This window comes from Carassius auratus, chromosome 27 (assembly GCF_003368295.1).
Source record: "Carassius auratus strain Wakin chromosome 27, ASM336829v1, whole genome shotgun sequence".
NCBI lineage: Eukaryota > Metazoa > Chordata > Actinopteri > Cypriniformes > Cyprinidae > Carassius > Carassius auratus.
The window spans coordinates 4,615,697-4,642,410 of NC_039269.1; the positions used below are offsets into that span (position 1 = coordinate 4,615,697).

The 26,714-nt window shown below is 36.6% G+C and overlaps 1 protein-coding gene and 1 pseudogene across 1 annotated transcript; both read right to left on the reverse strand.

The window, feature by feature from the left end:
- Positions 1 to 739: 739 nt before the first annotated feature.
- Positions 740 to 3,303, reverse strand: ebi3 (Epstein-Barr virus induced 3). Its single transcript, XM_026205325.1, has 6 exons — positions 3,119 to 3,303; positions 2,774 to 2,977; positions 2,525 to 2,642; positions 1,667 to 1,848; positions 1,223 to 1,380; positions 740 to 1,055 (listed from the first exon to the last, which is right to left on the reverse strand). Exons 1-6 carry the CDS (start codon positions 3,201 to 3,203, stop codon positions 906 to 908), a joined length of 897 nt encoding a protein of 298 aa, XP_026061110.1. The 5' UTR covers positions 3,204 to 3,303; the 3' UTR covers positions 740 to 905.
- A 3,448-nt stretch (positions 3,304 to 6,751) lies between these two features.
- Positions 6,752 to 25,666, reverse strand: LOC113045139 (helicase with zinc finger domain 2-like; annotated as a pseudogene).
- Positions 25,667 to 26,714: the final 1,048 nt, after the last annotated feature.

The following is a 26,714-nucleotide window of genomic DNA, read 5'->3' on the forward strand; positions in this document are numbered from 1 at the left end:
TGCTATATGCACTTAGCTGCTGAATTTTTTATGAAAAATTAAATAAAGCTGAAATAAATAAGAAATATAATAAAATCTAAATATAAATTGAAAAACATTAGACTTATCAAACTTAAATAAAAATGAGAAATGGTGCCTTGGCAACTGGCAACTAATTGAAATAAAATTGCAGTTAACAGAAATAAATACATTTTAAGTTGAATTACAAAGCTTAAAAATAAATTAAAGCTAAATAGATGTATAAAAATAATAAAAAGAAATTAACTAAGAAATACAACTAATATTAAATGATAGGAACTAAGAAATCATAAAACTATATAAATCAAATGAATGAAAATAAATAAAATATAAATATTACACGAACAACCTAAAACTTTAGAACTATTTTCTTTAAACAAAGTACATAAACCTAAACTAAAATTAAACCTGAAAATATAACAAAAAATTAAATATTGTTAAATTCTATAGTGTATAAATAATACTACAAAACACAGTTTGTACACTAGTCAACATTTGAGGTGGATCTTTTTGATTCACTTCAAATGTTGACTATGATATTAATAAAAACACGATTATACAAGTCTAAATATATATTTAGAACATTTTTATTAAACTTTCCTGTACAGCTTTTTTATTTTGTTACATTGTTTTTCTTTTATTGTGCTTCTTATATGTGATTTTTATTGTTTCCCAAAGTTAAAATCAGTTAGGTAATAGAGAATAGATAAGAACATGAAAGTAGAGCCATGCTGTCCGTTTATTATTTTAACAAGATTCTCCACATTGAGCTTGCAAATTGGTTGTCACTGCCTTTATAAACAAAGTTATCCTTTGGTGACACAATAAGAACTAATAATAATTATAACACATTTGGTTAATGTAGTGTAATGTCATGATTCACCACATCAGTTGATAGGTACAGTAGCACTTATTGGTTCACTCCAGTCACTGCTCTGTCCATCATCCAGGGAGTCCTTTGCAGATATTTGGATGTAGTAAGTCCGTCCTGCCACCAGACCACTCAAAACCATTTTATTAGACTCATAAGGGCCCATCTAGAAAACAAAGAATGTTGAAGTATTAAAAACCACCATATGTCCTTCCTGTAGCATGAGGTGACTTTTCAAATACTGCTTTCTGTTTGGTGCCTTTGTTTCAGTACTTGACAGCTAGGCATCTAGTTTCTTTAAACCGTTGAACATGGTTTACACAGGAAACTCACTGTTCTTGCTGTCTCAGGTTTGCCCCAGTGGAATTTCACTGTGTATTTAAGGAGAAAGTTGACAGGATCCGGCCAAGTGGTTGGTGGACCCCACTGCACAGACAGCTTCCTGCCTGGCATTACCATCACGCTCACATTCACCGGAGGATCAGGTTTCACTACAGACCAACCAAGAACAAGAATTTAAACACTCAATTTGAGCTCATGGCATATGCATCAAGATCTAAACATTGATTAAACCTTTAAAATACCTCAAAAGCTGCTGTTTCATCACAAATCCAAAGCTTAAACTGATATTTTTGGATGTAAATACTTATTAAGAATGTCAGTTTTTTTTATATCCATATGATTAGGTTGTATTATAATAATATTCCAAAAAATACAAATAAAGACAAACTAGTGGAATAAATAAAAAGGTATGAAAGAGGACTATGAAAAACTCACCTATCTGCTCAAAAATAATTGGCCATATGCGTGTTGAGCTACCCAGAGCGTTAATAGCTGTAATGTTGATGAGAGTCGGTTCACTTGCAAAGATCTCCAGTTGCTCTAACGCACATTGCCTGTCGTCTTGTTCTCCCCATTTCTGGCACTGACGGGCACTTGACACCGGGTCTGAAAAGCTCCTAAATTAAAATTGAGAAGAATTTCAGCAAATATTCTGAACAATTATACTTTATTTTTGAAATCATCCAAAATAAGGTACAATTAGAACAATTTACAACAGGTGTACAATTTAAAGTACGGCTCAATATTCAAAATAAAGAAATATTTAAAAACATAATCTCATCACTTTTAAAGGAACACTTAATTCAAGAATTCTGTCATTATTTATTCACAATGCTCATTAGAATTCAAACCCATTTATTAAAAACTATGTCTGATTCATGAACAAATCATTCTTTTGAGTTGGAACTTTTCAAATAATCAATAATGATTCATATGGACTATTTAACTGTGCTTTCACATACCTTTTAAACCATTAAACGGTTATTTATAAAGACGATTCGTGTAAAGGTACTCATTCAGAATTCAAGGCAATTGCTATACTGTATAATTTTAAAAATAGAGGTTTCAAAAGATGTATTTTGCAATGATGCCACAGAAGAACTGTTTTTGGTTCCCAAAAGAACATTGAAGTGAACAGTTCTAAAAATAATACTTTTTCTTAGTGTGAAAAAGATTTTAATAATGTAAAGAATATTTTTTTCCGCTTTAAAGAACATTTTGTGCAATGGATGTTACAGGTTCTGCATGGAACCACTAATGCCATTAAAGGATATTTTTAAGAGTCTAAGATACCTGTATGTAGCAATATAATGTGTTGGAAGTATTGGGTCTGGAGTCAGTGTCCAAGAGCATATTGCCCTTTTAGGGTAACTTGGAGACCAACAATACACATCCGGAAGAGAAGGGGAATCTGAACAGAGCAAACATTACACAGTGACGAAATTTCAGTGTAAGCTCTTTGTCTCAGAGGAAAATAGTGTGACATTTTACCAGGCTGTAAAATGTATTTACAGCAATAATGGAAAATATGCATAAACCTACATCCCAGGTGTAGAGATACTGTTTGTATCAGATCTCCATTCGGTTGGTGGCAGGTGTAGATGCCTTGGTCCTTCAAACTGCTGTTCTGTATGGAGAGAACAGGGCTTGAGACAAGCACTGAATTGTTGAATCTCCACTCCACCCCTTTTTCTTCTCCGTCAGAGCATGGTATCTTCACAGATGAACCCACTGCTACAAACAGGTCTATTGAGGGAGGTGAGGAGGAAAAGAGACAGGCTTGGACAGATCCAACACGCTGTGTGTGTGTGTGTGTGTGTGTATGTAGAAGTTTGTGTGTGTAGAGGTGTCTGTGCATGAGAGAGTAAAAATTTGTTTAAAGCTTACCTCGAGTCTCTGACAGAGTTGTCGTGTCTTGGCTAAAAACTCCACTTGTTATGGCTAGCGCTCCAAAAACATATATCAAGCACATTTTTTTGGTGTTCTATGGTTACAAGAATGTAAATTTGGTGCTTTTATAATAGAAGAAACTAAGTATGTGTGTAGTCACACACAGAGGTTCAAGCTGTTCTGTTGTGGAATTTTAGTTAATCATTAGCTGGTAAATCTATTTGCAAAAGAAGGCAGGCTACTGTTGGGCACCAGTATGGAAATAAATATATGAAATTTCAAAAAAGCAATGTATGAGTTGTCAGATGATAAAAATGGAAAATGCAACTAAAACACTTCTAGTGTTTACAAATGTCGTTTTAAATAATGTGCAAATTCAAAATTAGCTCATGAATAATAGATCTCAACAACAACAAGTTTTTAGATTCAAAAACTAAATTAGTCCTTATCAAAGAATGCATTCAATAACCCTCTGTATTAAAAGGAATGGCTTGTCAAAAATTAAAATTAAATTAAAATTTACTCACAAATTAGTTTATTTTTATTTTTATCAGAACAGTTTTAAAGAAATGTATCATTACAGCATTTTCTCACCAATGGATGCAGTGAATGAGTGCCGTCAGAATGAGTCTAATCAGCTGATAAAAATCTGATTATGATCCAAAAGTAGTGCGCATCCAGGATAACACTTCTTCCAGTGAAAATATGCATCCCCTGTCGTCTTCTCACATCAAAATCCACAAACAGATTGACTGTTTAACTGTTTTTGCTCATTAACAGTGCTTGAACTCTTTATATTTTTACTGGAGAAAGCAATATTATTGATAGGAGAAGAACCGGTTTAAAGTTTAAAAATGTCTCGATGCTGGATTTGTTTTTTTGTTTTTTGAAACACACAGCTTTCCACTTCACAAGATGTTAATTGATGGACTGCAGTTGTGTGGATTACCTGTGGATTATTACAATGTTTTTATCAGCAAAGCAAATGTTAATTTTTGGGTGAAATATTCCTTTTAAATAATGTTTACTGTACTACTACCTACTGCTGGGTCAGCGCATACAAATAAACACTGATAAATGGTTATGAATTATTAAAATCACAGTTTCCTCAAACAACAGATCCTACAAACAATGAATGCATCAACACATCATTAGTTTCATGTTTGCAAAACAGAAACACGACACACTTGTGGTTAATAAAACAGACACAATCCAGGAAGGTATTTTGACATCAGTACAGAATCCCAATCATTTGGATTCATACCTCAAGGTGCATCTTAGCAAATTGTTTTAGTGTAGTGCCTTATGATTCATAATATATTTTATCTAGCCCATCAATTATAATTTAAACTGAGAAAAAAAAAATATCTCAGTTTACATACTGCAGGATTCAGTGAGCGGTTTTCGGCTACCATGTGGACTGTGATATAATGAGGTCAGAATCCTTCTGTAAACAGCACAATGTGCTTGTTTATTAAGTGTGTGGGACTGTTCTCATTCTTCCATGTATTTTCCCAATCCTGAGTGAAGACTTAATTCACATAAGCCTCGAAAGTGCAACAACTTTAAATGAAAACATGTTTTTCATTTGAGCCCCTTGGCTGAGACTGAGAATTAAAGGAGACTGAGATTAGTATCAATGAGAACTGAGGACTCAAGTACACTGACAGACAGTATTAAGGCCATTTCATGATTTTATGTGTCTTAATATTACACTGTTAAAGAGTGAGGCCTGCTCTATACAGTGATGTCTTTATGCATTTTTAGAGACAACATGTTTGAATTTGTTGATTGAAAGTTTATTCAAAAATTATCCATGTAAATCTTATTGCTCAGACAGGTTACTTTCATGCTTCAAGAGGCTTAATTGCATTTTTTGGATAGATTTAATTGAATAATAATAATCATCTTTTAGGTAGCTATTTATACTTAAAAATCACTTAGGAAAATATATGCATAAACTATTGCTTACGTACAGTATGTACATTTGATGAGAACTTTTCTGAGATCAGACACCAGCACATGTCTTTTTATGGCTTTATGAATGGAACTTGCTGTGTCTTTCCAAATCCCAGATGAGGTAAGAAGTATCAACTGCCTACAAACAAACAAACCATTTAATTTGGATTATTATGGTTGTAACGGGTAAGATGTTATCTACGAGCCTTATGACATCACAACAGAACCTTTAAATGATTAAAAACAGTATCTTCTGGTCCTTCTAAAGAGGAGCATTTGCTTTAATGACAGCAGCACTAAAGCTACCTGAAGTCTGTGAAAAATCTGATGAGCATGTTCTCCAGCATGATTTGAATATGGTTTAAATTAGAATTTCAAAGTCGGCTGAGACATTTAAACTTTAAAAACGGGAGGAAAGAAAGAACCAATGAACGAACAAACTGGGGTCTTTAGGCTCCATCTAGTGGTTGTTGAACATTATTGCATTTTGTTGGAACTTAGCACTTTCAGTAGCCCACCTGCTAGAGGAGCTATATTTCTATTTATCCATTCAAACAGGTAGTCCGTATGATTGATGAGCAGTTTTTCTAAGTGTTTGGGTGAAGAACACACTAAAATGTAGGTCACTATTTACTGATACTTTTCAGTCAACCTGTGAGGATCCTAAATGTCACCGGCAGTAGCGTCTATAACGTCACATGCTATACGGTGTTTTGCGTCATTACGTCCAGCAGCACAATTTTTAACTGAACGTCACCGGCACTTCAATAAATAACAAAGTCCTTTTAATTTTGATTTATTGTCTCTGTAAATAACGAAAATTCTTTGCGCACAAAAAATAAAAATAATAATAATAATAATTCATTTTTGAATTACAAGCTCACATTAACCAACAGATAAAGTCCTTAACAGTTTACACTACACCATGAAATCAGTTTGAGCTTCAGTTCAAATGTGCTTAGTGCTTTTATTGCTATATAACTGATATACAACAATACATTTGTCAAAGCTTTTTTAGCTGTGGATAATGTAAATAGCAGTAAAAAAAAAAAAAAAAAAAAAAAAAAGGCAAAGGAGGCTTGGGTGACTATTTTGATCTAGTAATGTTGGCTTTGAATAATTAGGATTCTGGATTTGTAGAATAAAAAAGTAGAAAATGTTTTAGTGGCAGATATCTTAATTACTTATCACAAAATCTGTAAAATAAATATGCAGAGTAACGACTTTCTTCTATTTCTGCTGACCCCTGGAGGGTAGTTGTGGGAATTGAGGACACACCAGCAGAATGTTTCCCACAGCTATATAACAATTATTAGCCTCACGTTAACAAATGAGCTATTTTTATTAAGGTTACAGCACCAGTTACATTAGCATAACAAACACCAATGATCAGTCTAACACTAGACAATGTAAATGCAGGTGCTTGATAAATTTTGCAGGCAGTTTAAATGTTAAATGTAAAGGAAAAATCAAGCCATTAAAAGATTAGTGGTAAGTCATTTTCTATTCATAAGTGAATATGATATAGCACCCTTACAAATATTGCTGCTACACTTACATTGTTACATGTGTTACTAAAGTTGAACTGTGGTAAATTTACATTAGCCAGCACTGTCATAAATAATTAAATAAACTTACAGAAAGAATCTAGAAGTTGTTTTTTTTTTTTTTTTTTTTTTTTTTTTTTTTTTTTTACCAATGCAGAGAATTGGTTAATTAGGTTATATTAAAAGTTTAAAGAATTTAAAGACAACACAGACACTGACAATGATAGGCCAATATAAAAACAAACATTTTAGTGGAAATGCATGAATCCAAATAAATTATTTTTTAATTTACCACCAGTCAACAAGACTTTTTATACCTACATGCAACAAAATATATGTAATTTCTTATCTCAAGCTGCCAAGGTTTTAAATTGAACTGAATTGAATTTAAATTAAAATGTCAGGAATGGCAAGATTCTCTAATTTGTTAGTTCATTAATATAATCATAACCCATTCCAAATGTAGTGGAATTATACTAGAAATTTGGTTAAAAATATAATCTTAAAAAACACTGAGTGTAAAATGCTTAAGATCAATCCAACAATAAAATCTGCTTTAACGGACATTGTGTACTGTAATCTGGTCTGCAGAGACCACACAGCCTTGACTTGAATAATGTTTCAGTAGTTTCATCCATGCAGGGCTGCAGTTCAGTACCTTCTGATTGCCTAAAGCACATAATTAAATACATATATTAATATCTTATAATAGTAAATAAGCAATGGTAGTAGCCAATATTGAACTATATTCCTCTTCCATAAAACATTCTGATTTTAGGATTCATTGTGTATTTCATTAAGAATACGTAATTTAAAATAATTCCCAGAGGAATGTAATATAGGGATTACCCAGAATGCATAGCCCATCCTGTGCTCTTGTGATGCCCACATTGATCTGGTTTTCATCACCCACAAAGCCAATGTGTTTGGAGAGCCATTCTCTTGAAGGAAAAGGTTCGATCTCATCGCTGGGACAGGAGCGAACCATCGATAGAATCACATACTGCCACTCACTACCTGCAGTCACATCATTATAACACTCCTCATTATCACATTTTTAACAACGCAGGTTGAAGATGAACACAGATATTAATAAAAAAAAATTAACAAAAGAGTCTTCAATAAAAAAGTGTCACCTTGGCTCTTTGTAATGGTGGTGACTGTGATTTTGTCCATCTTGGAGTCAGTAGACTTTTTCAGTCTATCTCTGATCTGGGCCACCTGTGCATTGTACGGTGACAGAATGGCAATGTCCTCATGCCTCACATGGCCCACTGATACCAGCTGACCACAAATCTCAACCTGTGTAAGAACACATTTAAACAAATCTGGTCCTCTAACTGTATACTGTAAAACAATATCTATATATACAGTATATATATATATATATATATATATATATATATATATATATATATATATATATATATATATATATATATATATATATATATATATACCGTATATTAATATACATATATTTTTTTTTGAATTTAAAGTGTTAATAGTTAACTATAAAATAAAAAAATTATGTGATGGTTACAAATACATATTGTAGGTTTTGTGTAGAGATTGTTTTATTGTGTAAATAGTGTTTGTCTTTTTTTATGTTTTTCATATTTATAATTTCTCACTTACAGCTTTCTTAACCTCTTTAATGTTGGCTTTCGAGTTCTCATTCCCCCGTGCAGTTGAAACAACCAAACTCTTCTCTTCACCTCGTATGTCTCCAAACAGAATGTGTGTGTTGTGTCTCGTTCTCTCAGTTCCAATGTGCAGCACGCTGGTCCGTTCATCCACTTCAGTTTTTAGCCTACCCAGATAGTAAGCCTCTGATGGGAATCTGCAGATCTCTTCTTGCTGAAGAAAGAATACCACATTAAATATGTGTACTTAAGTGTGAATTTGAAGCATATATGTGTTTGTCTTGTACCATTCTGTACTGGGTGTCAAGCAGCAGAGATCTATCCATGTAACGTTCAAACAGAGAGTGTGTCATGCCCAGTCTCCGCGCATGCTCATTCTTCACAATCGGACGCAACTGCTTGTGATCCCCCAACAGCACAACCTGCAAAACGAGTATTCTTGATCCTTGATTGTGTGACAAGGAACTGAAAACCCTCACAGAAGGCTCTGAATGAATGTTTGGAAAAGTAAGGGGAGAGAAATGTAGCAGGTCCCTTATCAAGTTTGCTTAATGCTAGTTGACCATCAGACAAAGTATGCATTCATAGTTAAAATTGTGATACATATATTATGTTATTATATTATATTTAAAATGGACTAAAATACTATATTCCATCATCTACTGTTTTCAAAAATTTTGTTGCATTAAAATCTATTTTGTTTTTAAATGCTTTTCTTTCTTTTTTTTTTCTTATAATCAAGCATATCAGTGCTGTGCAAAATGTGAAGTTCAAACTTTATGTGTTTACTTTGCTTCTAAGTTTTTGCTGTATTGTTTTCAAAGGTGAGCTGGTTATAACATCTTTGTGTCCAGCAGCTTCCATTGAATTCTTTGTTTAGTGTGCTATAAAGGGTGTGCCTTAAAATGAGTGTTCTTCCAAGACTAGGTTTCTGTGCTTTAATAATTTTGACTATTCAGGCTGTTGTTTTTTGTAAGTCTAGGTCATGTGGTTTGAAGAAAGTTTTTGCTTAATATCTTTATTTCCAAAAATATATGTCCAGTCTGTATAGTTTATATAGTTTTGATGGACTTGTTTGCTATGGACAAGTCAAGAGTCAATCTGACCTTCTCAGGTTTAAAGCTGACCAATGGGACAAGTGTCTGGGGTTCTGTTGCCATGGCACACTCGTCGATGAGGATCTGTCGTGCACTGAGTGTCTTGGTGAGGTTTGGGGAGGCAGCAGCCGTGCAAGTGCATAGAATAATATCATGACTTTCCAGTTCATACAAACGTGCAGAATTCAGCAGCTTCTTATATCTAGGGATACATACAATCAAGCGTCATGCAACATGCATTTATATGTAATCACACACATGTAGACACTGTTAGATGGGGAGATGTGTTTTAGTCGGGGGCAGAAAATGATTATGGAAATTAAGCTGAAAGTTTTTACAGTAGTTTTTTGAGTTTCTAAATAAGAAAAGAAACATTAGTAAAACAGACACTTCTACTTACTCTTCTATGTTTTCATCTGTCAGTGAATGGGGGTCATGAGCAATTATTTCATCAAAGTCAGTTATTGCTTGAGAATGAGGGTTGTGACTCATTCGAATTCTGTGATGAAGTGTTATGTCCCTAGATAAAACAATGTGAAAATAGAGTACTGTTCAGATAATCTAATGCTCATTGAGCACATTTACATGCACACCGATACCATTATTTCTATAGAAAGAGATTTGCAATAAATAAATCTGGCTAGTGAGGTTTTTTTTGTTGTTGTTTTTTTTTGGAAAGGGCATTTAATCACAATTCAATAGATTCAATAACTGACAGTAAAATATAAAATGTGATGTTAGTTGATCATAAAATTGCAATTGTTGGTTCATTGGTAGTACCTGAGCTCAGGTTTAGACCGCTCTTGGCGCAGTGATTTTTGTGATAACTGAAGGATGCTGCCGGGGTAGGGATACTCATTCATCTCCATCTGTCTGCTGTACACACGTAATTGCTTCAGCTTATGTCCAAACCTGAGCAGGTATTCTGTACACACAACACAAGCACATGAATACAGAAATGTCTTCTTTACACAAATTCTAGCTCTCAAAAAGATGCTTACTCTACCTGCAACTACATCCACAGACTTGTTTGAGGGCCCACAGTAAAGAATAACCTCTTTCTTCTTTTTGTCTCTCAGCTCCTTCAGCTTCCAAGGATTCTTAGAGTTCAGCTGTGAGAACCAGTACACTATGTATGCTCCAACAACTGTCTTACCTGTTCCTATAAAGGATAAACAAAAGGCTTTTTTCAGTACAATTAAAAAACATTTAGGAACAAAAAATGTAAAATCCCTGTGACTCTGAGTCCATAAGCTGCCTGTGATCTGTAAGATTAAACTGAAAAAAAAAAAACGGTATGCTCAGAATGTGTAACCTGGAGGCCCTTGTATGACGGTGAATTTGCCGTTCAGAGCTTGTTCCAAAGCTTTAAACTGGCTTTCATTCAGTTGAGGCAGACCTGCTGGTGGTTCCTCTCTCCTGAGCACATGTAGGTATACAGCTTGTTCAGAGCCTGTGGATTGATATATCCAAAAGTACATTAAAAATGACTAAATTGTATGCAATTGAACTCCAGTGTATATATATATATATCATTCTACTCTCACATTGTGGTTCACTGTGGTGTTAAATGTAGAATTAAATAAAATAAAATAAAAATTGATATGCTAGTGAGCCACTAACATCCTGTCTAGATACTGTATATTATTAATAAATAAACAGATGCATACTTAAAAAATATAAAATGTTACTGTTACTTATGAAGTCAAAATGATGATGAATATGTTGTACTTGCAAAAAAGAAAATACTTGGTAAAGGGAACATTGCAATTAAGAACAGTCACATTCACAGAGCATGTATACACATAAAATTGTTTACAAAAACATTCATTATTCACCAAACATTTCTGTATTAAATGTATTGACAATCTACAAAAACATTACAGTAGGAACAACTGAAAATACAAACAAAACATATTTACAGCTAATGAGAGGTCTGTATCTGGGTCTGTATTATAGGTGTTTTATAGGTGTTTTGGAGATAGCGCATGGCATTACTTAAGGATCTTGCTGTCCATGCTCTCAGTTCATGCTTGCACATCTTTAGAGATCGTCATGTTTGCTAAGAGCTAAAGAATTTTCCGAAAAGGTTGTACAACAATATGCATCACTATTTTTGACTGCATAGTAGTTTCTCAGAACCACACATTTTAGCTTTAAAAATGTTTCTTTCACTCATCATATGACATATTATGAATTTAATGCATACTTTCTTTCCGAATCCGATGTCTTAGTGCAATGTTCTTAACAAGTTCATTAGCTGCTGGTAAATTATTCACAGCACTTTCCTTCCGTCTGGATGTATCAAGCAGAAAAATCAATTAGACACCAAAACAACTGCATTGTCATAACTTTACATCTCAATGCTGAAAAAAATATATTTGTTAAATGATACATGAATATACAAAAAATAAATAATGTAATAATAAGATTTGGTGTTATGCAGTATCTTGTAATGTTAAGGGTTTAGTTGTAGTTTACTGAAGACTCATAATATGGTTGTGGTGTAATGCATTTGTTGTATGTCACATGCTTACATGTCTGGAATGAGTTTAGGGATCATCTCCACTGTGAATGTGTCATTCCTCGTAAATTTTGGAATTTTCATAGATGCATATTTAATGCTAAAGTGAATAAACTTTGTCTTATTCTTACTGTTATCTGGAGGATTCAAACATTTAGTTGTCAAACCATGGGCCACCCAAGTAAAGTATTCTGGATCCAGCTTTGAATGATCTGCATAGTTCTGATTCGTAACTCTTTTTCGGATACAGATCAAACACTTGGCCAAGTCAAATTCAATTGCCCATTTCTTGATATCTTCCGCAGGCAAAAAGAATGTTCCAGAGAGTTTGGAATCATCAAAGGATGGCATCCAGGTTATGGGCACATTCTCTATGACAACACAATCACTATCATCCACAGCAGTAGCAGCAGACTCCATTTCACAGAGAGGCTTCCATATCTGCACATATTCCTCTACATCCTTATAGTTATCTTTGGATGGGCAGTTTGCAAGTTTGGAAAAGCACTTTATAGGATTGTCAGTGTGTTCCACACAAATCTCAAAACTTGAACTCACACTCAATAACTGTACAGTTGGCGCCCAATAGCCCCTGTCCCTTTCTGCGGTCAGCTGGACCTGCACAGTGTCTCCAGCTTTCAAACAGAGTGTGACGTCAGTGTAATGATCCTTTTCAGACATAAAAGTGCGATCAGGATTCAACTGGGATGTGTCATGTACTTCATTGGTCTCTCTGTGATCTCTCACATCTGTTGCTAATACAAGGGATTTTGCCTCTTCCAACTGTTCATCTCGTACTGCCTCAACAATGGCCTGCCAGGTGCTTAGCTGTATCTCTGAACAGAATCTCAAGTTCTGCTGTTTTGTCTGGGTCATGCTCAGTGAGTATATCCGTTTTTTCCAAGTCAGTGTCACCTGTTTTTGTTTATTGTCAAATATTGGTTGATCTTTAAGCTGTAAATTTCTGTACTTAACAGGAAGCTGGTCTGGGAAAGTCCCTTTGTCAAACGGAAATGATAATTCAAAATTTTCACTGTCAGGTTGAACAATGGTGACAAAAGCCACTTTGTATGTGCTTTGTTTTTGTAGACTGATTGCGAGACAAAGTGACTCTGCTTTGTTTTCATACTCTTGTGCCCTCATTTCACCTCTTTTACACTTGTCACATAAGAGATCAATGTCTATCTGAGAGTACTCAACAGGACGTTCGCAGAGAACTGAATGCATGAGCCTCTGAAGAACAACATCTATGTACCGACGAATGGGTGAGGATGCATGTGTATATGAATCCAGATGTAATGAATAGTGCCCAAGTAACGCATCTTTGCATGAGTGAGAACGAATTAAGAAAGCTTTATTGACATTGGCCTTTAACTGAGCAGTCACTGGAAATAAATGTGGATGAATGTCATCTGCAGAAATCAGATCAGCCATTCTGTAAAAGTCAGATGTCGAAGCTGCTGATTTGATCTTTTGCCACACAGATGTCAGAATGATGAAACTACCATAGTTCTGCCAAGGGTATGAATCCAGACGTTCCTCCAAAGCATGGAGGGACTCAAGCTCCTCATTGTCTCTCTTCAGTCTCCTCACCAAATCAGGTGAAGCTGTCACTGGACAGCTAAAGATGTTTGGAAGTGGGGTTTCTTGATCAATAAGTTGATCACAAGCTCTTTTAAACATCAGCTTCAGCTCCTCCATCATGATCCTGCACTTGCTGTCATCTGATGATCTGGAACAGTCCACATGTCCAGAGAGCCTCATTTTCTTCTGATCAAGTGCAAAATGATAAGCCACAAGAATACAGCCTTTTACAGACTCAGGCCTCATCTCATTTTCACCTGGCTGGTTGATGATGCTGTCAGTTTCACTGTAGGACAATGCCCTACTTGACTTTATGCGGGAAAGCACCAACTTTTGCTCCACTAGTTTTCCTTTTTTCTTTTCTACTTTCAGAATTAAAGAGATTGCACGGCGATGTTTGCCCGGCATCAAACTCCACATGTCTGATTGTGCACCCAAGTTCTGTATGTTGTCCCCAGACACATAACTAAAAAAATCTGCTTTATGAACTCCAATTTCAAAATGATATTCAGAGTCACTGACAGAGATGGCATCTCGTAAGTGGCTAGAGTTTCCATCAGCGATGGGATTATTGTTAGGGTGAACATCTCTAGACCCTGGAGAATACACAGTGAAGGTGATTGGGTTATTCAGGTCCACTCGATTTCTGTCAATGTGAAATGTCAGGTGTGAGGACAACGGAATGATTTCCATATGTTGATTACTGATCATCTCTAATTGATCTACCATAGGAGGAGCCTGACACCTCAGAGGAGTGCAGAATGTAGTGTCTGTGTGTTCTTTCAGAAATTTAGACACTTCATGGTTAAACATTATGTTTAACTCTTCAACCATTAAATTCGCTTCTCTCTCCCCCGGTTTCTGGTGTTTATCAGTTTGGGCGTATCTCCAGTCTTCTTTAAGTCGTGCTTTGCGTTGGCTTCTGGCAAAACGATAAGCCACCCTAACACAGTCCTCCAAAGTATTGAATCTTAGCTCACCTTCACACCGACTTATTATATTCTCAGCCTCCTCGTATGTCAGCTTCTTTTTAGATTTGACCACAGAGAGGTCAAAGGTTCTTTTTTGATAATGCCTGATTGCTTTTCCACTTCAACCATTAATGAAATGGCTTTACGTTCTTCACCTGGGAGAAGACTCCAAAAGGTGGTGGAAAGATGTTTTGGGAACATGAATGAAGGTTCTTTTCCAGGATCATAAAAAGTTGCTCCCATCTCTTTTGCAAAGCTATCAAGGGAACTGTCCTTAGGCACGAAACTAGCCACATCTGCAACATGAACCCCTATTTCATAGCGGCTTCCCAGATCATTAACACTAATGGCATCATCTAAGTTTTTAGCTGTGGGTGGATCAACAGTAAAGGTTTGTAAACCTCTGAAATCTTTTCTTTTCTTGTCATCAGTTGCATCAGTTTTCATCTCTTGAAATGCATCCTTTTGCATCAGAGGAGGAGAGATTAGTTTGAACTCTGATTTTAAAATTTCAAGTCCTTCCTCTAAAGATGCCTCAATCTGTCGAATATCTGTAACTCTGCCTAGTGGAAATAAACAGTGTTCTTTCCAGCCCAGAATCTGAACAACAAAAACATAGTTTGGTTTTGTTTGTTCATCAAGATGAAAACGTCTTGTTACTGTCCAATTGCCATTGGCATACTTCCATACTGGAATAAAATTGCGAGCCTCTTTCCTAACCAAGACACATATTTTGGTGGCATTGTGGTTTAGAGGTATCATAATTTTTGGCAACAAGGTTTTATCAGTGTTCTGCTTTCGTTTGTGGTAATTTTCATTCTCTAAAAAACACACAAATTCAGAGGATGTTGGTTTTCTGTTTGTGAAACCTAAAACTCCCCAGTAAGAGAGCCTTCATCATCTCGTCCCGTCTTAATCACAACTTCATCCCCAGGGAAAGACATGCCAATGTTTTTCCTTCCTTTAATTTCAATGTGTTCAGATGGATTGTCATAGGGCACTACATAACCTAACTGAGGTCCCTTCATCACCAATTCTCCATGCTTGTATATAGCAGGTTGTTTCCTGACCAGCTCCAAGAGGTTTTCTTTATCAGAGGAGAATATTAGAGGCCTGTTTTGTTCATTTGTTTCATCTGTGTCCTGTACATCAGAATCATAGTCATCCATCTCTTTCAATATAGCATCAGTTTCAGCCTGGAGAGGTACATCACTCTCAGACATTTCTATATTTTCTGTCTTCTGAAATTTCACAATTTCCAATACTTCTTGTTGTAGAATGTCTCTGGTAAAATTATCTGGTTGAATGCTGCCCTTGCTGATACAATGTTCTATGTAGGACCTCCAGATTTTCGAGCACTTTCCAAAACTACAAAGAGCACCAGAATCTCCAACTACAATCACCAGTGATTGGGCTCTAGTCAAGGCAGTGTTCAATGCACGAATGTCATCAAAAAACTCTGGGCTGCTTGACTCTGACTGAAGAAGTCTGTCTCTCGTCTGAACTGTTGTTATGATGATGACCCTGAACTGTTTCCCTAAGGACACAGAATTTAATAGGTAAGTTGTATTTTAAAAATAACAATAAGTAATTGAAAATCAAATGAACAGATACAATTTGTGACTGAGATTATTTCTTTTTTCTAATTTGATTAAACATCTTTCCTAAACTCTAGCAGACAGGGATCCACTGAATCCTCTTGTACCTTGAATGTTTGCTAAATTTTGAACAGACACTCCATGAACTCCTTTCTGACGGAGATGATTTTTGATGACATCAACCTGAAGAATTGAAAGAGAAAGGATGTATTGATGATGTATCAATACTGTGATTGTGACAGAATTTAAGTCTTTATGGAGAATTGTTAAATTACTTGCATGTCTCATGTCTGTTTAATTAATATTAACAGTTGACATTTAATTATTGTTAACAGAGCATGTCCCCATGCAGCACGTATGTAATTTGTTATTAATACGTTTTAGTCATAAATAATTTGTCATATGAGTGATAAATTATTTAAATTGTACCTGTTGGCCTTCACTAAGAACACAGATTTCCTTTGGGTGTTTAAGACCCCATTCCATTGGCCAGTCAGTCAGAAGTCCTCTCACAATGTTGATGACACTATTGACCTCAGCAAGATTGAACCAGGACATGGAGGCGGAGTTCAGACGGCATTCTCCTCTGACATGGTGAAACATCAGGGGGTGTAGTCTTGGGTGGGGAGGGATCTCTCCTTTGGCCTTGATCCCATCACTCACATAGAAGTAAGTGGATACAAAGTCCACTATTTCTGCAGTGGAACGGTAGTTCTCATTGAAGATGATTCTGCTTTTCTTGGCAATGTTGCTGCTTTCGTCCTGGTAGTAGCGGAAGAGACGATACAGCAGTGTGTGTTCTGATCGTTTGTCATCGGTTACAGAGAAAAGTTTTGGAGCCATCTGCATGTGGTCTCCTGCTAAAACCACTCGAGTGTGTTTGCCTGCTAAGCCCAGAGCCATGAGTGCTTCACCCTCCAGCATCTGAGATGCCTCATCAATCAGGATATGACTGAAGAAACCTTCAGGAAGTTTCAGCTCACGGAAATGTCGTGCCATCGATGTGGTGGTTATAATGATACGGTGTGACTCTAGATCAGACCGTGCTGGGCGAATGAAGGACTGTCTATCTGGAGAGCAAAGACAGTATTTCTGAGTGATGTCATCAGTTGCCCTGATGGAAGCCCCACCTTTGTTTGCCTTTATCCTGAGTATTTTGAGGTTTGGGTGTCCATTTGCAATGTAAGGATGGAAGTGCTCTCTGACATACAAGTCTGCAGAACTATAGGGAACAATACTTAAAATTAGATTTCTTATACATTTTAATAGAGAGAGGCTTTTATATTCATATGGGAATATATCTATACAGAATAACTGTTGCTATCTCTTTATTCAAATAAGATACATTCTGCGAACACATACAGTAACAAACTCTTTTATGCCATTCTTCTGAATAATGAATTCTGATCTGGTCAGTTCTTTGGTCAAACTACTTTTGTATAATTACTACTAAATTATAATTGTTTTATAATGTCTGATATCATTATTCAGTTTCTTTCTTCTCACATAATTATGTAAAATTAACATAACTTACCTGTTAGTATATGTACAGATGAGCACTTTGTTTTGAGAACGAAGGGCCAGCTGTTTGGCTGCTGAGGCTAGACAAAGTGTCTTCCCAGTGCCAAATGGCCCATATATAAGCAAGGGAGGAGTCACTTTGTTGACGTGACGCTTGCCAAGGATGAAGTTTAGGGCAATTTGTTGCTTGTTATTCAATTCAGACTGTTTGGTTATGTTCACAGGGACATAACTGTTACTGAAGTCAGGCAGAACATTGTGCAAGTCTGGTAGGTGATCAATAGCTTGGTGTATCTGACAGAATGACAGTCTATCCAACTGAAACTGAACTTCCATCTTACACCTGGTTTCTTTCCTCAGCTGTAGCTCAGACACACACTGTGCAGACAGATGAAGACCAATGTGACCCTCACCAGCAACCTTTTTGAGCACCAATGCCTCGTACACATGGTTTCTGTGATCTACTGACACACTGGCCTTGGCTGGTATGCAATTCACCAAAGCCATCTGCACCCCTCGCTTTAGCATCAGCCCTTCAGGAGAATCTGGTGTGAGCAAGCAGGACACCTTCAGAGTGGCATAAAGCTTCCCTGCAGCAGTGGAAAACTCTGATATGCCATCACTCAAATGATTAGATAGAGACACGTTCCCACAAACATTTAATCTACAAGTGTGGAAAAAGCAGAAAAGAGGATGTACCATTAATATATTACACATTTAATTTAAATATAAAAAAGAGGAAATAAGAAAGGCATTATAATATGTCAAGAGTTCAAAAGAGTGGAAATAGTGTTGCCACTGAGACATGAGATGGTGGGAGTATTCAATTTGAAAGTTTACGCCAACCCATTAATCCACCTCTTCATTCAGCAATCTATTTATCTTTTTATACTTTACCACCTTAGCTATTAATGACAACAGCAACAGATTTTTCAAGTAGCCCTGCCCATGTTTTAATGGAAACAGCAATTAAGTTGTTAGAAAAGAATGCCTTTAATCTTTTCATTGAGTTTGTTTTAAGTTCCTTTCATTTCCAGTTTAGTGATTAAACCTGCTTAGCATTATCAAACTCAGAGGCCATTACAGGATATGACATCATCAAAAAATTCCAGCAGTAGAGGCATGTGATGAGGAATAGTTAACATTTCAATACATTATTTTAGATGTAGACATTCTATTAAAGGAGTATAATTTGTTTATGTAGCAGGACAATGTTGCCATGGGAACGACACTAAGCAGTCTGTGACACATCTATATGCAGATGATTTAAAAGCCCCAGGAACATACAGGAACTTATCTTGCTAAAGATGCGTCTGTGGATGTGGCTGAAAATATGACATGAGATAAACTATACTCCCTTAATCATGATGTGGCACTGTAGATATCAACAAAAGGTTATTGGACATAGATCAGGATGTAGTACTCTTTTAATTACATACTGAATCGCTGTTACCATACGGATAAAACCTCTCATTATAATAGAATCCACCTGCAAACCCTAACCCAATCCTGTTTTTCCACCTCTCCATTAAACTTATCTACATTACATCAATGTGTGTTGAACTTTGCCCTCATTTTATACTATCATTTGAACAAGCTTGAATTTGCATTTAAGAAGGATTGTTGCAAACTCTGCAGCTCTTTCTAAAGATTTAATTAGTTTCAGCATTGTTGATTGCCTAAACCAGGGGTGTTAAACTCAGTTCCTGGAGGTCCGCAACTCTGCAGAGTTAAGTGAAGTGACATGACCCATACTCAGAACTCGTGCTCTGCATTTAACCCATCCAAAGTGCACACACACAGCAGTCAACACACATCAGGAGCAGTGGGCAGCCATTTATGCTGCAGCACCTGGGGGTTCAGTGCCTTGCTCAAGGGCACCTAAGTCGTGGTTTTGTCAGCCTGAGACTCGAACTCACAAACCTAGGGTTAGGAGTCAAACTCTCTAACCACTAGGCCACAACTTCCCGGACTTTTTTAGTTCCAACCCTGCTTCAGAACACAAACCATGTAGTTTTGGCTTGTGAAACTTTTTCAGGATTCAGATTGGCCAACATGGCTTTACAATTGAGATTATATCACCACCTCTTGTGGCATGCTTTTGACAGTGCATCATGGCATGTGTTTGTATTTTCATGCAAACACAGAGCTTTTTTTTAAACAGAAGAAGGAAAAACTCTGCTTATAAAATACCCATGTATGTGTGGACGTGGCCTTAGGATCAGGTACATTTAATTAGGATTGAATCTCTGCAGGGCTGTTGCCCTCCAGGAATTGAGTTTGACTGTCCTGTTCCTGGAGTTCTACCTACTTGCAAACTTCAGTTCCAACCCTGCATCAACACACCTGTATTTAATTATTAAGTGATCCTGAAAATCTTAATTACCAGTTTCAGGTTTGTTTGATAAGGGTCGGAGATAAACTTTGCAAGAAGTTACATCTCCAGGAAAAGGATTGGGCACCCTGGCCTAAACGATATTTAAACAAATACTGACGCTTGTTTCACAAATACTCCGTCTGCAGTGCGTATGCAGTCCATTTGCGTTACATACAGTATGCAGTGCAGAAGCAGCACGGACCCATTGTGCTTTCACACAGGACACGTTTGCAGTTCGCTACTGATCTGTGGCTGTTTAGGCCACAAACACAACATTTATCCATTCATTTGATTTCAAATCATGTAAATATAAATAAATAAATAATAAATAAAATACTCTTTTATCACAATACAGAAACAATCTTTCATAGACATTAGTTTAAACTCAATAAATATAAACAATGTATCATTCATGAATTTGACTTCTAGGTTTGTATTGCTCAAGCAAGTGGCAACACATTTAAACAGCATACAGCCTAAATTAAAAACTTAAATTAAAACTCACCGCTGACAGAAACAGTCAACTCTCATACAATAAAAAATAAAAATTATTAAAAATCTAAAATTACAAGATTAAAGTCACGATATTTCGAGAATAAAGTCTAAATTACGAGAATAAAGTCTAAATATTTCAAGAATAAAGTCGAAATGTTTTGAGAATAAAGTCGAAATGTTTTGAGAATAAATCTGAAATGTTTCGAGAATTTAAATAGTAGAAAGTTCGAAGTTATAATATTTTGAGAGTATAGCCTTTATTGCGCATGCAAATGGCCTGGATTGAGAGTACCAGGAGAAGTTGCCAGGTCACAGGAATTGATTTGAATATTTGAATATTACTGGGATGAGGAAGAGTCTGTTTAAAGGACTAGCGGAAATAGCTTAATATCAAGAATAATGTGTTTTTCAAGCTCTTTAATTATCAGATTGCTGTATTTATGTAAACCAGTTCATAAAATGTTCCTGTTTTCTTTGTGAAAATTCCAAATTTGTGAAAATTCCACCATTTTATCTGTAAATGTCTGTGGAATTCAAACTTTTATTCCTCAAATGCATCCTAATAAATATTGCGTTCTAAAAGTTAATATAAGTTATATGGTTTTCTTTTCTGAGGTAGTCTGTAGGCTATAACATGTAAGTGACCATTCACACGCTGTTTTATTCATGGTTTAATACAGTAAATGATTGGAAATAATATTTAAGGTCTTCCATTCATTATTTGTAGCATGCCAGCCACCCAGTAATTGCAATAATTTTGTGCTTTGTTGCTTTTATTATAACATAGCTCAGCTTTCTAATTCTGTCAGTTTTATCACGAAATACCAATTATAAATGTGTTTTCCTTTTTATCCATTTTATAGCAAGATATAAAAGTGAAGGAACATCAGAAGTTATGAAAAAACAGTATAGCTTAATTTATAATGAATATAATGTCTCATTATTGTAATCGGAGAGATGGTTCCACATAAACTGAAGCGAATACAGTGATCTGTCACCCTCACTAATCAATATTCTAGATCAGTGGTCACGCTACATTAAAGACCATGTAAAAAACACATTATTGTAATATATTGTTTGTATTTCACTATAAAACTGACAGATGTTGAAAGATGAGATGGAATATCATAAAAAATATTATAACCAGTGTTTATTTTCAAAACATTTCGACATTATCCTTATACTTTATTCTCATAGGCTAGTATTTTGACTTTATTCTCGTAACCTTGATTTGTAAAAAAAAAAAAATTGACATGCCACTAAAATGCTGTTGTACTCTCTTGCCTATACTTTTGTGTTTAACTTTTACAAGCAATCCCATGGGTCTTAAAGAACTTTGCTTTTCGAGCCCCACAAGAGCATCTATTATTTTGCCTTGTTTATTCAAAAGTGCACTTTTCCTTGTTTTAGATCTAACCAAAAAGCCATGTGTTTACTGTGAAACACAGTAGACTTTAATTATATCAATAAATTGTGAAATTACTACATTTCCATGTCAATCCATGTTACTTTTTACAGCGACCAAAGCGCTGTCACTTTAATTCAGCATGGGCAGCACAGCAAAAATAATGGCTGCACTGCTGCAGACGCGCCGCTCCTGAAACGCACATGGGTGCGTAAAAAAATACAATGAATACACACTGCAGATGGAGTATTTGTGAAACAGGCGTAACCCTGGGATGTTTCAAGTGATGTACTACTTCTACAAGCTATTGGTACCTGCTAATGAGCTCTTCCTCTGCGATTTCCTCTCTGAAAAGGAAGTGGTGAGCTCTCTCTCTGTAATTGTCCCGATGGAGTGGGGAACTTTCATCTGCATGAAGATTGAACTGTAGGTTAATCTGGGGTGGTTTGTATTTACTAAGTAACTGCTCATCCTCCTCCCTTCTGGCAAAGAAGGGCACGATAACCTTGTTTCCTCTGTTCCAACGCTCATCCGAAAAAATCTCAGCACATTCGCTTTCTTCTGCCTCGTTTGGCTGGACATGGAATTGCTGACCGACTCTCACTTTCAGTTTCCTGAGCAGAACTGGACGTATGTCGAAATCGAATATCAACCATTGCTCGTACACCCCGGGGCGGAATGACATAAACGACACACACAGCTGGTAGGTGGAGTGAGAGGAGCGCAGGTGGTGGCCTGCCATGTATGAGACTGGGGGGAAGGTGTTCTTTAAGCTGTCACTCAAAGAGAAAACAGCACCATTTTCTGCTTTCAGTAGAGCCACATGAGCCAAGGACCTCTACACAAACACAAGACAAACAAGGACATAATTAGTAACTAGCGTGCAATACGGAGTGTAAGATGATGTTGGTTAGTGCAGTTTAGTATTTTAGACCTCCGTGGTGACTGTGAATTTCCATCTGATTTCACTGTCTTCTCGTAAACAGTCCAAACTGAGATCCTCATCATGTGTAACACACACATCGTCCACCTGCTCGGAGATCTGCAAAATGAATGAATAATTCGGTCATTACTTGCCCTCAAATTGTTCCAAACCTGTATGAATTTATTTAATCTGTTGAAAACATAAGAGGCTTTCTTCTTGTGTTTTGTGAGGTAAAAAAAAAAGTAATTTGAGTGAACTATCCCTTAAATTTGCATGGTTTCAAATTCTTAAAATAACACATTTTTAAAATATCAAAATTTACGGGGTAGTACACTGTTGCATTGTGTAGCTTTTTGTGCATTATACTTACAATAAGAATCTCATTGCAGCTGCGCCTGTACTCTTCCAGCAGTTTCTCCTTGTATGACAAAGGCTCGTGACCCCTTAACTCACCATCTTCTTGTCTGCTCTGTTTGTCCAGGTGCTGTCTCTGAATTATCAGATGAATTAATCTCTCATGATCAAGGTTTGTGTGTTTTTGTAAGTTCCACACCACAGCTTCTTCTAGGCTTCTGGCAAAAGTGCAACGGTCATGATGCACATAACAACCGACATCCTCCTTAAAGTACCAACACACTTTATATTGATTAGGGCGTGGGTAAGAGGGTCGCTTAGACACAGGGCTCCATTTGTGACCTCTGACCTTTGATCTAACTAGCAAAAGGTTGTGAGAGCAACGGTGCGGGGTTGCAATGATTGAGTAAGAGATGCGTGATTTTTGATGGGTACAGTCGTTACAAGCAGATCTCAGTTCATACATCTGCATGAACGCCTGCAGCTGAGCATCTCTATACTGTACTGTAGACATTTCTAGATATTCAAGCCATAACACACACACAGTCTGACATGAACGCCTTTAGCTGGCACTCACAGCTTCAAATACTGCTGTAGAATCATCCTAAGGTGAGGAAAGAGAAGAACACAGCTCATCAGATGACTCCTGTTTTGCTTACATAAGATAAATAGTATGCAAATTTAATTAAAATTTATAACAGAGCATAAAAAATCCCCACTGAAAAACTGCTGCTACATTGCTGTATTTAGACCTTTGAATAGCGTTAGGGAAGTATAAAGGATAAATTATTTTTCATAATAGATAGAGATCCTTCATTTCAGATTTTGTTTCTTATGTTGGTAATTGGGAAGAGGTTTTTGAACCCCTATTTTTCCATCATTTTATGGATAATATTTCTTTTAAAGAGCGTAATATTTTGTTTACTAACTGTTTGAAAACATTTCCGATAATTTGCCTGTAGTAATTCTCTTTAGTTCTAAGCCATTAATTGGTAACAAGAAGCAATGATGTTAAGCTGTAGAAAGACAAGTGTTCTGTAAATTATCTTAGTTGTTATGGTGGTTATGTGCGAAAGAAAAGCTGGGGGTGTGCATGTACGAGATTATCATGCACAGAAGATAAAAAAAAAAAAAAAAAAACTTATTTCCCCATTTGACAAGTGCTCAACACCTAGCAACCAGATATAAACGGCATATAAAACCATGAAAACAAGGAAATCCATAGAACAGGTTTTGGGTCAAGAAGCACTCAGGCAGATATTACTGTGGTTAACCACAAACCTCTTAACCTGAAACCTGTGAATGACAGTGTGCACTATATATTTGACGGAGTGGATAAATGGAGTTGTAGGTCATGTTAGGATTATTTTATGTCAATATGCCGGAAAAAATGGCTTCAGATCATGTAAGGATTATTTTAGATCAGTGTGTGTAATGAAAACTATGTAAAGTGCCATTGTAAATATTGCACAAATGCATCACACAAAACCTGCATTTACATAAGGATTGATTTCATTGCATATTTATCTTCTGGTACACAGACATGGTTCAGATATCAAAGCACACAGGTTGTTGTTGAGCAGCCCTGCCTAATTATGAGATGATCATTTCAGTCATTTTATCATTGCCCAACACTAATTCTATCATCAGCTCATCCTCATCTCTCAAGTATGCAGAAGTTTTTGTGCTGGCACCAGGAAATTCGACCAGTTTGACTACTCTTGAGCAATCAGGGGACATTTAAACAGTTTATCACTTCAAAATGAAGTGATAATGAATACTTTCCAGTCATTCATTATTTGAATGTGTTTACCAAGGAAAGGTTTACCAATAAAATGTGCAGGGACATTTTGAATTTGAACCATGCACTTTGCACGTTATATCACCTTTTTGCAAGACTTCTATGTAGCCTCTATAATAACCGAAAAGTTGGAGAGCCTTTGTCCAACTCGTTGTGGTTCCTTTTTCTAGTTTGTGACTTTCGGTTGGATTTAGGCAGAGCTTACGTTTTGGAACGTTTTGGCGCTACTCTGTTTCCTTCTTCATCGTTACATTTTAGTTGAAACGTTTGACCGTTACGACACAATAGCAACAATTTCTTAATATCTAAATATTCTAAATGTTGTACATTAAAGACTACACTTAGTGTTAAAGCGTCGCACCCAATGGCTGATGCAAAGATACGACACTGTTGTACTAATAATGACAATTCCCTTTATTATTAACCAAGGTCAATGGAAAATATGAACAGCGCGCGCTGTAATTAGACGCTTGGTGAGGAAGCGGCACGCCTAGACGGACCGGTAACATTAAAAAAAAAATTTTTAACCTACCTTTAAATTTTTTTTAGTTGAGAAAAGTGAGCTCATCTGCACTCAAAGCCATCTCCATCAAGCGCACACAACGCAAAACCAACTTCATTTTCCTGTTGCCTGTTATTATAACTTTCGCCGCTTAAGTTTAGTTTCGTTTTCATACAAGTGAAGAGGTTAGGTGACTGTCACGATTGGTCATGTTTGCCCTTCCCTTTTTCTGTTTGCATAACGACAGAGCGCATGGGGGGAAAAAATTATCCGTCCATCTACATGGCTGTCTGTGTACAGGTTACTGTGTACTTGTATGTGCATATATAGGTTATAGGAGGAGGGACGATAGCCTATGATCAAATTGAAGTAGGCTATTTTTAAATTTAGCATGTGCACGTTTACAATGCATCAGAAAATATTGAAAGAGAGGTAGACTGGGTTAAACTGGCCCCCAACCAGTGTTGGGGAGTAGCTATAGTTACATGTAATAGAATTACATGTCTGTCGTCATGAAGTCATTTGAAAAACTGGTTCTGGGTTATCTGAAGGACATCACTGGACCCTTACTGGACCCCCTTTAGTTTGCTTACCAAGCAAACAGGTCAGTGGATGATGCAATCAACATGGGATTGCACTTCATCCTGCAACATCTGGACAAAACAGGGACTTATGCGAGGATCCTGTTTGTGGACTTTAGTTCAGCTTTCAACACCATCATCCCAACAACCCTCCAGACCAAACTGACCCAGCTCTCTGTTCCTAGCTCTATCTGTCAGTGGATCACCAGCTTTCTGACAGATAGGCAACAGTTAGTGAGACTGGGGAAATTCATTTCAAACCGCTACACCACCAACACTGGCGCCCCTCAGGGATGTGTTCTCTCCCCTCTGCTCTTCTCCCTGTACACCAACGACTGCACCTCTAAAGACCCCTCTGTCAAGCTCTTGAAGTTTGCAGATGACACTACAGTCATCGGCCTCATCCAGGACGGTGATGAGTCTGCTTACAGACAACAGGTTGAGCAGCTGGCTGTCTGGTGCAGTCTTAACAACCTGGAGCTGAACACGCTCAAAACAGTGGAGATGATTGTGGACTTTAGGAGAAACCCCCCTGCACTTTCCCCACTCACCATCATGAACAGCATTGTGACTGCAGTGGAGTCATTAAGATTCCTGGGAACCATCATCTCTCAGGACCTGAAGTGGGACCATCACAATGACTCCATTGTGAAAAAGGCCCAACAAAGGTTGTACTTCCTTCGCCAGCTGAGGAAGTTTAACCTGC

What these genes read in the sequence shown, in the direction of transcription:
- ebi3 (XM_026205325.1), bottom strand. Translation starts at nt 3,203, where the DNA reads ATGTGCTTGATATATGTTTTTGGAGCGCTAGCCATAACAAGTGGAGTT. An exon ending in CATTATATTGCTACATACAG is followed by an intron (nt 1,849 to 2,524) that starts GTATCTTAGACT and finishes ATTTTAATTTAG; the next exon opens with GAGCTTTTCAGACCCGGTGT. An exon ending in AATTATTTTTGAGCAGATAG is followed by an intron (nt 1,381 to 1,666) that starts GTGAGTTTTTCA and finishes GTTGGTCTGTAG; the next exon opens with TGAAACCTGATCCTCCGGTG.